The sequence below is a fragment of the Daktulosphaira vitifoliae genome, unplaced genomic scaffold, assembly GCF_025091365.1.
Source record: "Daktulosphaira vitifoliae isolate Bord-2020 unplaced genomic scaffold, ASM2509136v1 Scaffold_5, whole genome shotgun sequence".
Taxonomy (NCBI): Eukaryota; Metazoa; Arthropoda; class Insecta; order Hemiptera; family Phylloxeridae; genus Daktulosphaira; species Daktulosphaira vitifoliae.
The window spans coordinates 3,916,758-3,933,013 of record NW_026099576.1 but is presented as its reverse complement, the minus strand read 5'-3'; the positions used below and the strand labels follow the sequence as shown (position 1 = coordinate 3,933,013).

The 16,256-nt window shown below is 25.1% G+C and overlaps 1 protein-coding gene across 1 annotated transcript in view; it reads right to left on the bottom strand.

Moving 5' to 3' along the window:
* Positions 1 to 16,256, bottom strand: part of LOC126906697 (UDP-glucose:glycoprotein glucosyltransferase) — an 18,041-nt gene extending 1,785 nt beyond the window's left edge. The window contains exons 1-20 of the mRNA XM_050687447.1: positions 16,092 to 16,256; positions 15,985 to 16,029; positions 14,246 to 14,473; positions 13,803 to 14,035; positions 13,346 to 13,534; positions 13,090 to 13,262; positions 12,494 to 12,689; positions 12,209 to 12,422; positions 4,988 to 5,792; positions 3,922 to 4,117; positions 3,630 to 3,818; positions 3,319 to 3,544; positions 3,152 to 3,260; positions 2,908 to 3,093; positions 1,631 to 1,840; positions 1,165 to 1,560; positions 884 to 1,061; positions 529 to 815; positions 279 to 450; positions 85 to 201 (exon numbers count right to left, since the gene is read on the bottom strand). Of these exons, the coding sequence (XP_050543404.1) occupies positions 85 to 201; positions 279 to 450; positions 529 to 815; positions 884 to 1,061; positions 1,165 to 1,560; positions 1,631 to 1,840; positions 2,908 to 3,093; positions 3,152 to 3,260; positions 3,319 to 3,544; positions 3,630 to 3,818; positions 3,922 to 4,117; positions 4,988 to 5,792; positions 12,209 to 12,422; positions 12,494 to 12,689; positions 13,090 to 13,262; positions 13,346 to 13,534; positions 13,803 to 14,035; positions 14,246 to 14,473; positions 15,985 to 16,029; positions 16,092 to 16,119 (4,377 nt within the window). The 5' untranslated portion in view covers positions 16,120 to 16,256. The remainder of the gene's footprint in view (positions 1 to 84; positions 202 to 278; positions 451 to 528; positions 816 to 883; positions 1,062 to 1,164; positions 1,561 to 1,630; positions 1,841 to 2,907; positions 3,094 to 3,151; positions 3,261 to 3,318; positions 3,545 to 3,629; positions 3,819 to 3,921; positions 4,118 to 4,987; positions 5,793 to 12,208; positions 12,423 to 12,493; positions 12,690 to 13,089; positions 13,263 to 13,345; positions 13,535 to 13,802; positions 14,036 to 14,245; positions 14,474 to 15,984; positions 16,030 to 16,091) is intronic.

The following is a 16,256-nucleotide window of genomic DNA, read 5'->3' as shown; positions in this document are numbered from 1 at the left end:
TATACTTTATAAATAACTTGAATTTTTCACTGAGACCTTAATATACATGTATATCAAATATTCATATGAATTATTTAAACTTACTAAGTCAATAGTTTTAGCAAAAATTTTCGATTCATCATCACACCATGTTTCACACCATAACCATTCTTGTGGCAAACTTTTTATAGATACTTGATGTATCATGTTGTTTGGTAAATCCTATAAAGTAAAAAAAAAAATATCTCATTTTATTTATAACAGAAGTAAATAAACCGTATCTATGTATATTTTGTTACTTGATCTAAATTTGATAAACTATTTGGATCCTGACTGAGAGCTTGATATTGTCCTCTTAATCTATCCCCAGCTGCAACTTTTCTGAAACGTTTCAAATCTACAACATAAAGAGCACTAATGTGATATCTACGACCTTGTAAATGAGTTTTCCAATATCCTTGTTTCCAAAATCTGTTTATAAATGAAAAAAATTTTACTAAAGGAAATAATAGTAGAATTAACATAATAAACCTATAATTTTAAACATACCTAAATCCATCCATCTCTTTTCTACTTTCACAAAATGGAGTGTATGCGTATGGAGCACCACCCAAATCTAAATCTACTAACTCTTTCATATCTGCTCTTACTACTTGATCTGCATCAACAAATATAATTTTTTTAACGTCCAATGGAAAAAGAACATCTAAAAATAAAATTTTGTAGCCCCAAATAGTTCTTTGTTTTTCAGTTTGTTGGTGTAACCAACGAGGCCATTTATATTCAACCAATTCATACTGAAATTTATATTCATTTGCCATAACAGGAAGAAAATCCTTCATAAATAAAAATTAGTTCTATAATTATATATCATAAAAATATCAATAGCATGAAAAGTACTTACTTTAAATGTGGGAGATAGATAATTTTTAAGAAACCAAAATTTAACAGGTGATTTGGTATTCTTCAAAACACTCAACATCATTATTCTTAAAAAACGTTCATACAAATGGCCTGAAGCAACAGAAAATATATTTATTGTCTCATCAGCTGCTTGATCAGAAGAACCTGAACTGAAAGAACTAAAAAAAATTTATATTGTTTAACAAACTTATTTACCACTTTTAGCTTTGATGTGAAGCTAAGAAACAATTTATTTTGCTATATGACATATAATGAATGTACCTGGTTATAGAATTCCATAGACCTTTATTTTCAGCATTATCATCCCCTAATACACTTAAATTTTGTTTTCCAGCCTTTTTGGCAACTTTAACTTTCAATATATGTGAGCGGAAAGAGCTTATTAGTACTTTAATATCACTATTATTAGTAGACTTCTCAGATCCTTCACTTGATACAATATCATAAATATCAGCTGATGGTCCTTGGCGAAGTCTTAATGTCCAAGCTCCAGGATTAGCCTTTAACTGAAAATATCCTAAATTTGCCATAACTATTGTATCAACCATTACTGGATTTAACTTAGTGCCTAAAGTCATTTGAAGTCCACGAGGAGGATTCATATTAATTGCATCATAGCAATGACCTTCAAGCAAAAGATACTCCAATTCATAACGACTATAACAAATATAAATGTTTAAAGTATAAAAAACCATTGATTGTGAAATAGGAAATTTTGAATTTATACCTATAAACTCCCATTTCAACATCTTCAAGACGAATATTATCAAGATCATATGGTGATGATACAGATTCAACAAGCCAGTTATCAGGGACATGAAGAATTTGTGTCAATAAAGGACTAGTAGGCATATTAGTAAACTTAGCTATAGGATTAGGAGACAAGTGTCCAGATTTATCAAAAGTAACTTGGGATTCAAGTACAAAACGATAAAAACTAAAAAAAAAAAGTATGTAAGCGTTAAGATAATTATTTTATAAACTAAGTTTTTTGAAAAATACATAGTTGATAAATGAAAGGTTTGGTCCAACAACCTGACAATTTCAACTTTTTAAGAAACTTATTTTTTGTTAATTTTGAATAAATATGATTTTTTTGAGCAATTCAGTACAAAAACAAGTTTTTTATACCTATTATTTGTGGATATATTCAATTTAGAAAGAACATTTCTTTTAATAAAAATGATTGATAAAATTGCTTATCCTCAATAATAAATAGGAAAGTTATTTGGCTAAAATAGTAGTAACACAAATTGCTAAAAAAATATTAAATGTTACATAATTTATATCCTTTTACTTTTTATTTGAATTTTGCTTATGGATTTTGATTTATAAGTATAGTATTTTGAAAAATAAAAGGAAAAAAATAGTGATTCAAATTATTAAATATTGAATTAAATAAAAAACTTCTCAAATTTAAGTATCTTAATTTTTTTTTCTTTTATTAAAATATTGATAACTGTAATCAAAGAACTATTTATAAAAACTATTAATGTACATGTTTGTATCCTGTCACTTGTATATAAATGAGAGTGAATAAGTATGTAAAGCAGAGGGGTTGGTAAAAAAATGGATGAGTCAGAACAAATGAAAGAGAACGAGAAATGTATTATACACTATTTACTTATATATAAAAATGGATATGTATAGAACAGCATCATAGCTTTTTTGTTATAAAACTATATTACTCGACTTGTCATTTTTTTGAGTTAGGACCCACTGCAAAACTTATACCATATCCCAACCTGCAGTAATAAACTTCATTCCAAAAAAAAAAAATTGACTTATTTGGTTGTTGCACCCAAGCCCTTCAAATGATAGGTTGAATTAATAAAGATATTAAACAAAATATTTTTTTTAATAGTTCTTACATTATAAATATTGCATAATAAATGTTTAAGATAAATAATATTTATGTCATGAATTAGTACTTGAAAAGAGTTTTCAATGTCCAATAAACATCTTTTTTTTACTCAACCTTTTAAATATATTAACTAAACAAACCTTTTTAAAGGCATATCACTATTTTTATCAACACAATTCAGGTAAATATTTATATTAGCATTAAGAACTTGAGATAGCACTGATATAATAGAACCAATCTTCTGAGCTCCTCTAGAAATAGGATCAACAATAACATTGATTTCAAAAACTGGTTCATCTTCATTTTGAGCTGATAATTTTATAACACTATGGATCAAAAATAATTTTTAATGACTACTCTAATTAATATATGAATAAAATATACCTATATTTATCTGATACTTCAGGTATAGAATGTCTATTTTTTGTTTGTGGACGACTACTTATTAATGTACTAGCTTTCATTATCATATCACTAGTAATATCAGATACATCTAAAAAATTCAAGTTGAATAAATATACAATTTATGATATTAGTTTTATATTAATTACCAGAATCTTTAAGTATATTTAAAATTTTGTTTACACTTCCTTTAAGGGTGTGCTGTTCTAATAAGGCAAAATCATCGACAAGAAACTCTTCATCATTATCAAAAGGTCCTAAAATATGGCCATTAGTAATAACACCATGTTGTCCTTTATCAAATTTTAGTATATCAGCACAGTAATTAGAATAAATTGTTAAATCTTGATTTGATATATCAAAATTTAACTCCTCCTGAGTAAAAGAAATATTAGAAATCATATTCTTTTTATATATTTATAAATTTAAACTCAAATTAATATAAAATATAAAAACTTGCAGGCAGTGTTTTGATAATCTCAATATAATCTTTTTTTGAAGAAACTGTTTGAGATAAATATTGGATCAAAACAGATAATTTTTCATTTTGATTAAATGCTTCCAAAATAATTTTATTTAATTTTATGGAATATTCGTCATTACTAGATAGGTTAGGTATAATACCAACACGAGATTCTGATTCAGATTTCTGAAAAAATAATTACACATATTAATGATGTATTATTAAAAAATATTTTGACTTTCAAATATACATAATCTATCATATTTTTCATAAATAATGACATACTAACCAAATGTTCATAAACATTTATGATTAATTTAATAGCAGATACATTTGAAAAATCTCCAACAATCCAGTGAGTTATTGGATAAATAGTGATTTTCTTAGAAAAACTGAAATATAAAATTGTATCTGAAATTGATCCCTGGAAATTTGCTAACTGTAAGGTTTTTGTTGAATCTGGGTTCAAGATACGGGAATTGAGTCTGAAATATTTTATTAAGGAATTTATTATTTATATTATATTTTTAATGAGAAAATGAGTGCCAATAAGGTACATTAATATAATATGAGGATACCTCACACCTTAAAAAGTGTGAGAGGAATAACAGTACATTTTAGGGTAAGAGTAGGAGTGCACCAAGGTTTTGCTTTAAGCCTTTACTTATTTTTTATAGTGATGGAAGAAATTACTAGAGAAATACAAGAAGAAGTACCGTGGTGCATGATGTTAGCGGACAATATAGTTTTAATAGGAGAAAATAGGGAGGAAATTAATCAAAGAACAGAAATGTGGAGATCAAAATTTACTCTTAAAGGAAATGGATTAAGAATAAGTGTAGCAAAGATGAAAATGTTTAGATGGATGAGTGGAGTGACTAGACAAGATAGGATAAGGAACAAACATATAAGAAGGAGTTAGGTGTAGCGTCAATTGTGGATAAGATGAGGGAAAATAGACTTAAATGGTTTGGTCATGTTATGTGGAAAGTGGAATCGGAAGCTATAAGAAAAGTTATAGAAATGAATGTTGAATGAAGAGGTAGAAGAATACCAAAAGAAACTTTTTCTTGTCCTCATATAAAGACTTTATTGAATGCAATATGAGGACAGCTGAAGTGGGAGATTGTGACAAGTAGAAGTTTAGGATAAGGATGGTCGATCCCAAGTAATTGGGATAAAGACAAGGAAAAAGAAGAAGAGTATTAAAAAGATAAAATCGACTAGATAAATTGCCAAATTACTATAATTCGGTATAAAATGCACACAACCTACAGGTCTGAGGTGGACAGTTCTTATCCATCTCCTTAATAACTAAAATTATTTTTACAACATTTTATCACAAAAAATTTTACCTAGGCATTACATTTGGCTGTGACATTAACCAATCTACAACACTATCTGCATCAGTAAGTTCTCTTTTATAAACAGCTTTCTGTAAAATTTGAGTTTGTTGCACTAACTCAACCAACACAGCTTCTTCAAAATCTTCTTCAACTAAAGATTTTTCTTGTAAAGGTACACCATTTAGTAGTACTTGAGGCAATTTTCTAAAACCTATTTTCCCTATATATTCTTTAGCCAGCATTCGCGCAGTATCATAATCACTATCTTCACCAAAAATATCATCAATAACTGCTTTAGGGTATAATTTTTTAAATTCTGATAGAACATCAGTTACAATAACATCTCTATCTTCTTTAATTGTAGTATAAACATTTGTTATAAAACTAAATGCAACTGATGGCTTTGATGTTTGTTCAACAATATAATTGTATGCATTTAATAATGCTACACTAGCACTTGTTAAGCCTGTTATTGGTTTTGGTGAAACATCAAAGACAATACCTATTCTCAATGGACTGAGATGTCCCAAAAATGAATCAGATAATTTTAGTAATGACCAAGAGTTTCTAGAGGCAGGATTACAAATAACTATTAGATTGTAAAGATTTCTCCTAATGCTTCGTAACATGCCTGGAAATGTAGGTCTAAGTAAATCATCAATTGAAGATGGCCATCTTTTATATGCTACATCTGATTCTAAATCATTTATCCACTGAATGGCAGAATCTCTAATGTCTACTGAGTATGATTTTCCTTTAATACTACCTACATCAAGCTCTAACATAGATGTTACAGCTTTTTTGTCTGTAATACCTGTGAACATGTTATTAATTCTAGAGTTTAGGTAGAAAGTTTAAATTTTAACACAATAACTAGAAATATAAGTTCATTAAAATTTATAGTTAGTTTAATCTACCACTTTTAAACATCTAAACAGAATATTTGTTTATATAGAATCATTAAACTATAAGGATTATTTTTTATGCACCAAAGTTAACTATTAAATTTTAAATTCTCAAAATATCTAAAGTTTAAAAATCTAAGAATTTCTCATTTAAATCTATTTACTGAGAAATAAAATTTAGGTTAAGGCGTCTGGGTACTGACCGCTTTTTAGTAAAAAACAACCCGTTTTTGTTCCATCAGTATGACGAAACTACTGATGCGATAAGAATTCTGAAAACATATCTGAATTCAGCATCATGTCATTTAGGTATCGGTTAGGCCATATTTTTGAAATTTTGATATTATATTGTACCTGTATATATGATATTAGATTATTTGCTTTTATCTTATTTGCAAAGCTATCATTACATAGTAAGAAACAAATTTTGTTGTTGTATTCCTATATAAGTGTCACTAAAAATATGGGGAATCATAAAAAAATATCGCTACAAAAAAAAAAAAAAAAAAAAANNNNTAAAAAAATGGGGAGTAATAAAAAAATATCGCCATCAAAAAAAAAAAAAAAAAAATAGAGGTAACATATTAACATTATATAAGTGGCGTCAAAAAAAAAAAATCTGGTGAGGTACGTATATATAAAAATAATTTTCATACACTTAGTTTCGATAGAAAACTGAGAAGGTATTAGTTTTGCTATGATGTGTTTTTTGCTTGTGTCTATCCATAGCTGTATCTACTGGACTGCTATTGTTCAACGATACGCCAAAAGATCAAAAAATATATCTTGTTGATGTATTTAGCATTATATTTTAATAATTTCTCTTTAAATTTGACACAATAACGTGTTTTTCTCAGTCGCACACTATGTTATCAAACTAGATCTAACACTAAGTAACTGATGTTATGAGATTTTTATCTCAACACATTTGAAATGTATACTTACATAAATTGCTTGATCATCAAATTTATAAATCTCTTACATTAATTATAAAATAAATTTTAAACTACATGCAATAAAAAAAATAAATCATTTTTTTAAAAAAAGGTGGTCAGAATTGAGTGACGATGAGATATAACCTATATTTAATATAATACGAAGTGTTTAGAATTCATGAAGTATAAGTGACATTTCAAAAAAAAAAAAAAAACCCTGCACAGTGGGGTCGTGGCATAGTGGGAACGTTGCATAGTTGAGTCCAGTACAGATTTAATCTAACAGTGATTAAAATCACTATCATAAGAAATGCTTCGATGCAAATCTGTAGAGAGTGTTTAATTCTAAGAAATTGATGAATAATTACAAAAGCAACATCAACTTCTATTTCCTTAATTATACCCAGATTAGTAATTCTTTTAATTATATATTATATAATTTTTAAAATTAGTTTTTTTTAAACTATTATTGATTTTGATTTTTAATATGTTAAAAGTAATCATTTTGAACCTACTTTTTTTTGTCCTTTAAAGTGAAAGTTTTAATAAAAAAAAAAAATGAAATTTTTAAGATTAATATGCAATCCGGAAATTTTATAATTACTATTTACAGTTTAATTACTAATAACTATTTATCAGAAAAATTCGATTTTTTTTGCATTTTTATCGTAATAGATAACTGAAATAGAAATAATAGTTATCATTTCCTAATAACTTTTGGTGTTTAAAAAGATTCTGCAATTGAAATATTCAGAACTTAATTAATTTTAATGATTTACTTTAACTAAATGAACCAATTAAAACAAAGTTGTTAAAAAGATTTACTCAATTGAGCGTAATATAAAATTTGATTATAATTGTAAAAATCCATCTTTAAATTCAGGTGAAACTAAATATCATTTTTCTTTTAAATTTATGATTTATATAGCAACATATTACAAACAAATTCGGAATATTATAGACTGGTAGTAGTACACACAAATAGAGTAAAAAAATTAATAAATTACAAAGTATAATTATTTACTTTTGTAGTTGAATACTTTTATCATATCAAATCTAATTCGACAATAAATACTTTAAGAATATTAGAAATGAATGATTTTAATTGTTTGTATGGAAAAAGCTGGTTAAGCTACTTTTTATTTGAATAAGGAATATTTTTTCGATTTTTTAGAGTAATAACTTAAACTAAATACAAATTGTAATCATTTGACGTATTGTTGAAAAAAGTAGGTCTATTGAGGGTTGGCAAAATAAATCGTAGCCACAAAAAAAACTACATAGTAAAATAATAATAACATGAATATAAATTTCTTCTCACGAGGGAAGACTATAGTGATAGGATCCTTTATATTTATTGAAGTTATTGAATCTAAATGAGATAAATATCAAATGATTTGAAAATTTTATTATAACTCAAAAAAAAAATGCAAAATATTAACTACCACAGACGGATTTGAACCTCATACCCTAAGCAAGAAAGACACAGGTGTTACCCATTCGGCAACTGTTCGTTGCTCTTCTCGCATGATAAATTAGCTATTTAAGTTAACTCAAATTTAAAAATTACTTTTTCGACTTTAAAAGAGTAAAAAAATTTTAGTAAGTTTAATTTCTTATGTCTTATGAACTTAATTCTATGTCAATCAAATTATATAATATTCATGATAGTCAGTGTATTCCCCTAATAAAATATTTTAAAATAAAATAAAATACAAAACCCAGAATTTTAATACAAAAATAGCATATTTTTGAATACGGTAGCCATTTACACATAGAAGATAGGTCGTCGGAACAAATTTTTTTTTTTCATTTTATAGTACATAAAAAAAGCTTTAATTTGATATATATTTAAAGAACGCAGTATTTCCAGAACATTTTCAAAAGTTAAGTTGAAAAAGTTAGTTTTTGTAAAGAGTTTCTATTTAAAACCCCCCCCAGTGAGCAGGTTAAGTGTTAGTCTTAAAAAAAAAATGATATCAAATGAAAGAGAAATATCTAAAGTTTTATTATAAAAAAAAATTATGTTGATTTTTTGATTTTTAAAAAAGTTATAGAAATTTTAAGAAAAACAAGACAAAATTTTACGATTTTTAAATTTGTAATTTTTTTGGAAAATTCCCCCATTTGCGGGGAACGAGGAGAAATTTAAAAATTTTTAAGGGTAATGTCTTCAACTAGATACGATTTGTGATCTTATGACGTATTGTTGAAAGAAATTGGTCCAGTGAGAGCTGAGAAAATGTAGTGACAGACACAAAAAAAAAAAAATAATAAATAAACACATCATGGTAAAATTAATACCTTCTCAGCTTCGCATCGAAGCTAAAAAATGATTTAGGTACACCATCAGACTGAAAATTAATAGTTCTTATTAGTAGAAAAAATTTGTAAATAAAAAACACATTATTGTAAAATCAAGATACCACTTCAGCTACACATGAAAATTAAAAAAACCCAGCACAGGGGGGTCGCGGCACAGTGGTGACGTGGCATAGATGGATCAAGTATAATGATATCTGACAGTGATTAAAATCACTATAAAAAAAAAACGCTTCGATGCAAATCTTTAGATAGTGTTTAATTTTAAAAAATTAATTTTGAAAAATAAAGTACGGATTTTTTTTTTGCATAATAAAGTAAATTACATTAGATTTAATTTAAGATATATATAAAAGTGTTAGATTTTCTGGAACATTTTCAAAATTTAAGTTGAAAAAGTAAATTTTTTGTGAAAAAGTTGTCATTTTAAATCCCCCCCTATGAGCAGGTAAAGGGTCAGATATGAAAAAAAAATATACCAAATGAAAGGTAATGATATCATACATCTATATAAAAAAAGGGGTATAAAAAAATAATAATATTGATCCATACATTTTTCAAATAGTTATATAAAATATAAATTAAATAATATAAAATATAAAATCGAGAATTTTTTCACGGAAATTGTACGTTTTTCTTTAATTTTGATGTCCGTTTTCACCACGAAGACAAGTACAGAGGTCAAATTTTTTTTTATCAAATTAAAGTATATTACATAAGCTTTAATTTATGGTATATATAAAATTGTCAGTCTTTCCGGAACATTTTCAAAAGTTAAGTTGAAAAAGTTAATTTTTTGTAAAAAAGTTACCATTTTGAAACCCCTTCCTGTGGGCTTGTCAAGGGTCAAATGTTAACAAAAATATATAAAATAATAGGTGAATATCTAAGGTATCTATAAAAAAAAAAGTTATATTGATTCGGTTATTTTTAAAAAAGTTATAGCAATTTTAAGTAAAAAAAATTGAAAAAATTTGTAATTTTTTTGGAGGTTTCCCCCATTTAACGGGAACGAGGGCATTTTTTTCAATTTTTGAGGGTAATGTCTTCGACTAGATACAATTTGTGATCTTTTGACGTATCATTGAAAGAAATTGGTTCGGTGAGAGCTGAGAAAAAGTGGTAACAGACACACACAAAAAAAAACACATCTTAGTAAAACCAATACCTTCTCAGCTTCGCATCGAAGCTAAAATAAATACAATATATATTATTTTTGTAGAATGTTTCCAATTCTCAAACTAACATTTTACTTGACATACCTCAAACAAGTAACGAGGAGAATTTAATAAATGAGTGAGTAATTTTTTCACAAAGAAAAATTTTTAAAGAAGGGCAAGGTTAAAATATAATTTATTAGAAACAAATATTTTTTTTCTTTAGAAAAATTGGAGATAATAGTTTTTATGATTTTTTACCATTTCACTCAATGCATAAACTCTTGATACTTGTAAAAATATTTTTTCAGAAGTTAATCGACCAATATATCAAAAAGTGTTAGTTTATTTTTTATAGTATTATTTTACAATGAAATTAATACACACATTTAACTATTTTAGGTATAATTTAAACAGTCTTAAAATAATAAATAATAAATATTGAATATTTTTTTTTAATAGTTTGAAGTCAATTAAACACGAGTATTTGCCTGTAATTTTTACACTCGTATATACTCGTGTTTAATTGACTTCAAACTATTAAAAAAAAATATTCAATATTTATTATTTATTATTTTAAGACTGTTTAAATTATACCTAAAATAGTTAAATGTGTGTATTAATTTCATTGTAAAATAATACTATAAAAAATAAACTAACACTTTTTGATATATTGGTCGATTAACTTCTGAAAAAATATTTTTACAAGTATCAAGAGTTTATGCATTGAGTGAATAGTTTGAAGTCAATTAAACACGAGTATTTGCCTGTAATTTTTCAAATCTTGTATTTAAAACTGAAGTTCAAAGGGTTTTTTTTTCAGAATTTCACTTTGAATGTAATTTTTGCAAAAAAAAAAAAAAGAAATTATTCAGAGANGTTAATTTATACCTTTTTGCAAAAAAAAAAAAAAGAAATTATTCAGAGAATCCCAAATTAAATGATTCTCTTAGTATAAATATTGCAGTTGTTACTGCTACTTTGAATACTGGTCAGGGGTTTACAAATTTAAAACAGTTTTCTGCTGTACTAAATATGCTTTGTATGAGTAATAAGACGTATCAAAAATATCATGATTATATTGCTAAGCAAACTGGATGGGATTCGATAGAGTTAGTGGAGAAAGAAGAAACTAGGCTTGCTATTGAAAATGGAGAAGTGAATGACAAAGGACTTCCCATAAAAACAGGCTTATAAAACTTAAATATTTTAGGCTGTAAATAATGTAATTTTGTAAATTGAATTCTTATAATTAAAATTAGTTTTTTTATAGTTTTATAACTTCAAAATAATCGATGTGGATCTCATATGATTTAACTTGTTTTCTGTAAATATTTAGTTTTTCTTATTCGTCAAAAATAAATAGTTTAATTATTTTTATAATCAATTAAAATTTGTGAAATCATGACGCGTCTATTAGTATTTACAGTGAGGCTGGTGCTAAACTATAGTTTTTACATAAAAGACTACATAAAATAAACATGTGTCGTTATCAATATAATTGTATTGCATCAAAAAGTAAGGCAGGTACACAACCAGTTTTGTTATCGATTATAACACGACGAAAATACTACCAATAATGGACACTCACACTAATAATCATTTATTTCTCACATAACGACATTGCGTAACATGTAAAAAACTGCAAAATTGCCTATACTTGACCCCTGAAAAAAGGTCGGTACCCAGACGCCTTAATATTAAGACTTATCAGACAATAACTATCTTGAACAAAATTTTTTATCATTATGAATTTCAAAATTCATAATGCTAAAATTTTTATATTTAACAATAATGTTTAGTACCTTTATAACACAGTATTGTTACTGTTACATTTTTCTACTAATTGTTTACAACTGTTGAGCTGATTATTATTTTAATAAAGGCTATATATAAAACAATAATGTTTACCTATGGAATATAACCCTTCCATTATTTGCAATTCTTGAGTAATTGTATCTAATATAGTGGACATATCAGTCATATCAGTGTCAAAATACATTCCATTTAACAACATTATGGTGTCACTTGGTTGCAAATTTAAATTCATTGAAAAACTATCTTGGTTTTTGGCAATTTCATTTCTTAATTCTTTACTAACTTTAATATTTGCTAATGAACGTGCCTAAAAGATATTAATATTTAGTTTTGACTATTATGAAATAAAATATGTGAATCAATGAAAAAAATTTTTACTTGAGTTGGAAAATTTTGAGCTATGTGAATGAATGTTTGAATAGCGTCTTGAGGTGGTCCACTCATTATTCTTTGAGCTGCCTGTAAGCTTAATTCTTGAAATTGCCAAGCTTTAAGTGGTGCTAACTCACCACTTACTTCAGATAAATGAATTCTAAGTTTTAGTAACTCTTGTTTTTTATCAGGGTATAATTCACTAAAATTTTAAAATTATTATACTTTCATATACAGTAATTAAAATGATAAACATTCAAAATAATCAGAGTAATAAAAAATGACTAAAATATATTATTCTAAATTTAAATATATTCTGGATTAATATATTAAAATAATAGTTAATTAAACAAGAAAATTAAAAATTTTTTTTTTGTTCTTTTTACTTATAAAACAAAGTTTTTTTTTTAAATAATGAGCTACATAAAATGTATAATTAAAACACCATCAAAAATTAATTTTATTATTTTTGTTCACATTTTTATCTTAAAAAGTTGTTAATATTAGGCTTAAAATGTATGTAATTTAAATAAATAATAAAATCCACATAATATATTTTGTTTAACAAATATAAAAAATGTATAAAAAGAAAAAAAACTTACATTAGTCGTTTAAAATCAAAACCTTCAATTTCAGAAGTATCTTCATCAGATTCATTCACATTCATTTCGTTTTTATCTTTCACAACACTATCATCTTCAGCTTTATATTCTGTCGATTTCATATGTAATTCAACACCATACCCAGATAATCTTACTTTTTGTTGGCTTCTATTCTGAAATATCAATGAATAAGAACATCTAACATGATATTCATGTTATAAAGTACATGATTAAGTAAATTTAAATTAAAATATACCTTTACAAAATGGCGAAATACATAATCAATTACACCTTTTTGAGCAAACTTCTTTAAAATTTTGTGATAGTTAGAAAATTCTAGTGTTCCTAATTCACCATATAGAATTGCCACATTGTTTTTATTTCCTGAAGTAGGATAATGATGATCAATTTGATAAACTAATGAAGATATTTTTGAACCTCTTTTCTAAAAGTTAAACGAATAATTTAATATTGTAATGTAGTAATAACAGTTTTTATTAATTTAAAATTAGTAACATTTAAAATAGTATAAATAACTTTTTCAAATTAAGAGTTGAAAATTTTTTAAAATTAAATTTAAAAAAACCCAGTATAGAAGCGTAGTGGGGACTAGGTATAATAGACACCAGTATAGTATTGAAATCTGACAGTTATTAAAAGCATCATTATAATTAGCGCTTTAACAATTTTTTATCAACAATATAAATACTTACTTCTATTTGTTTTAAAATGTCTTTCAACTGATCTACTGAACATACAAGTTGCCCATCTAAATCTACAGCTGTACTGCATTTTACTCCTACATCATCTGCCATTTGGGTATACATTTCAATACGCGGTGAATAAATATGCATTGACAATGAAAATTTAAGTAGTCTTAACTTTGATTTAGATAGTAGTGATTCAGCATGAAATAATGCTGTTTGATACTTAATTTCATCATTTTCTATTTAATGTAAATTAAATATAAAAAACTATAATAATTATACATTAACTATAGTATATAATATTAAGTATATAAAAAATATTGTTTGGAGAAAAACACTATAAATATTTAAAAAGAAATATAACAAGTAAAAAAATATTAATTTAAATCTTCTTCAAGTTAGTTTAAATTAATAGAATTAACAAATATACATTTTTAATTAAATTTTACCAAGTTCATTTAACACTGGATTAAGATCTGATATTTTATCAACAAATGACCACAAAGATTGTTGACTATCTTCAGCCATATATTCAGCCATTTCTAATACTAAAGGTGCTAAACTCCATTTGGCATCAATCATTGTTGTAACGGATTTGCCATTTTTTGTTGATATTTTAGATTCAATAACAAAAAGATACAAAAACAATCCAACAAATAATAGCCAAGTAATTGATTCTGCAATATATATATATATATATATATATATATAATCAAATAATTTATAAAAAAAAAGTGATTTTAATAAAATAGGTTATTTGCCTCTAAGATATTCTCCTTAAAATGTGCTACTAAGAACCACTGCTACATATACCATTTTAGTCTAGTAGTATCAAAATGCCTACTAAAGAACAATATATATATATATATATGTATATATATTGTTCTATATTTATATTAATAAATAAATGTGAAGTACTTTACATCCACAAAATTTATCTATGACAAGAATGTTTTATTACATTTAAACATAAAAAAAAATCGTAGCGTAGTGGGGTTGCAGCACAGTATGGATGTGGCATAGTTGGGACAAGTATAGATGATATCTGACAGTGATTAAAATCACTATCATAAGAAACACTTTGATGTAAATCTGTAGATAATATTTCATTTTAAGAAATCGATGGACTATCCCAAAAGCAAAATTAACTCCTATTTCCTTATTTATATCCTAATTACAAGTTTTATAATATATAAGTGTAATATGTGAATAAATATTTAACAAATTTGTTCAACTTCACATAGAAGGCAGGTCGTCATGATAATTTTTTTTTTTCTTAAATTATAGTACGTAACATAAGCTTTAATTTAACATATATTAAATAATTCAGTATTTCCGGAACATTTTTAAAATTTAAGTTGAAAAAATTGACTTTTGTGAAAAAGTTGCTATTTTAAATTGTTTCCTGTGGGCACTTTTTCGAAAATTTATATCAAATTAAAGAGAAATACAAAAGTTTTCTATATAAAAAAATTACTTTGATTTACTATTTTTGTAAAAGTTATGGCAGTTTTAAGAAAAAAAAAATGTCAAAATTTATCAATTTTAAAAATTGTAATTTCTTTTGTAGATTTCCCCCATTTACAAGGAATGAGGAAAATTTTTTTAATTTTTAATGGCAGTGTCTTCAACTAGTTACGATTTGTTTTTTTTTATGTATCGTCAAAAGAAATTTTTGGCGATAGGTAAGAAAAAGTGGAGATATAAAAAAACAAAAAACACAGCTAAAAATGATTTGAAATTCAATATTAATTGATAATTTATAAAGGTGTTCAGTAAATAAGGAAATGGGTTACTAATGTTCTTATTGTTTGTTACAATTGACCTATTGATTTACTCACTGAATATCCTGAATATATATAAACTAAATTACTGAAATTAAATTGATAATGATAAATAAAACACTATCCTAAAAAAAAATAAAAACAACCACTAAGAAAAAACACTATTAAAATAATTATAAAATTTATGTAGTTTTCAAAATAATTATATTTAAGATTAGAAATTTTTAACAAATACTTCATTTTGATATATTATATATATATAAGTTTATCTATTTTAATATCATCAATTTGAATACTATAAAGAGCTTGATTTGATTCAATTAGATTTGTAGAATCAGTCTTCATTAACTTTTAAGCAAAAATAATTTAATATAAATTACATAAAACAATACTATTATTATTACCATTATTTTTGAATCTTGAACGGCTTGAATATTGGCCATTGTTATCTGTTTTTAAAAATAAATTATATATTAATGGAAGCACTTATTAATGTATAATATTAACTTACTAAGTTTCTTTCTAATGATTTTAGACATATTATAAATCAATTAATTGATTAAATTGTTATTGTATATTTAATAATAATGCATTTTATTAAAATCTGTAGATGAAGAAATATAAAATATTCCTAAAATTTAATTAAATAAAAAAATTTTATATAACTACTGTAAAA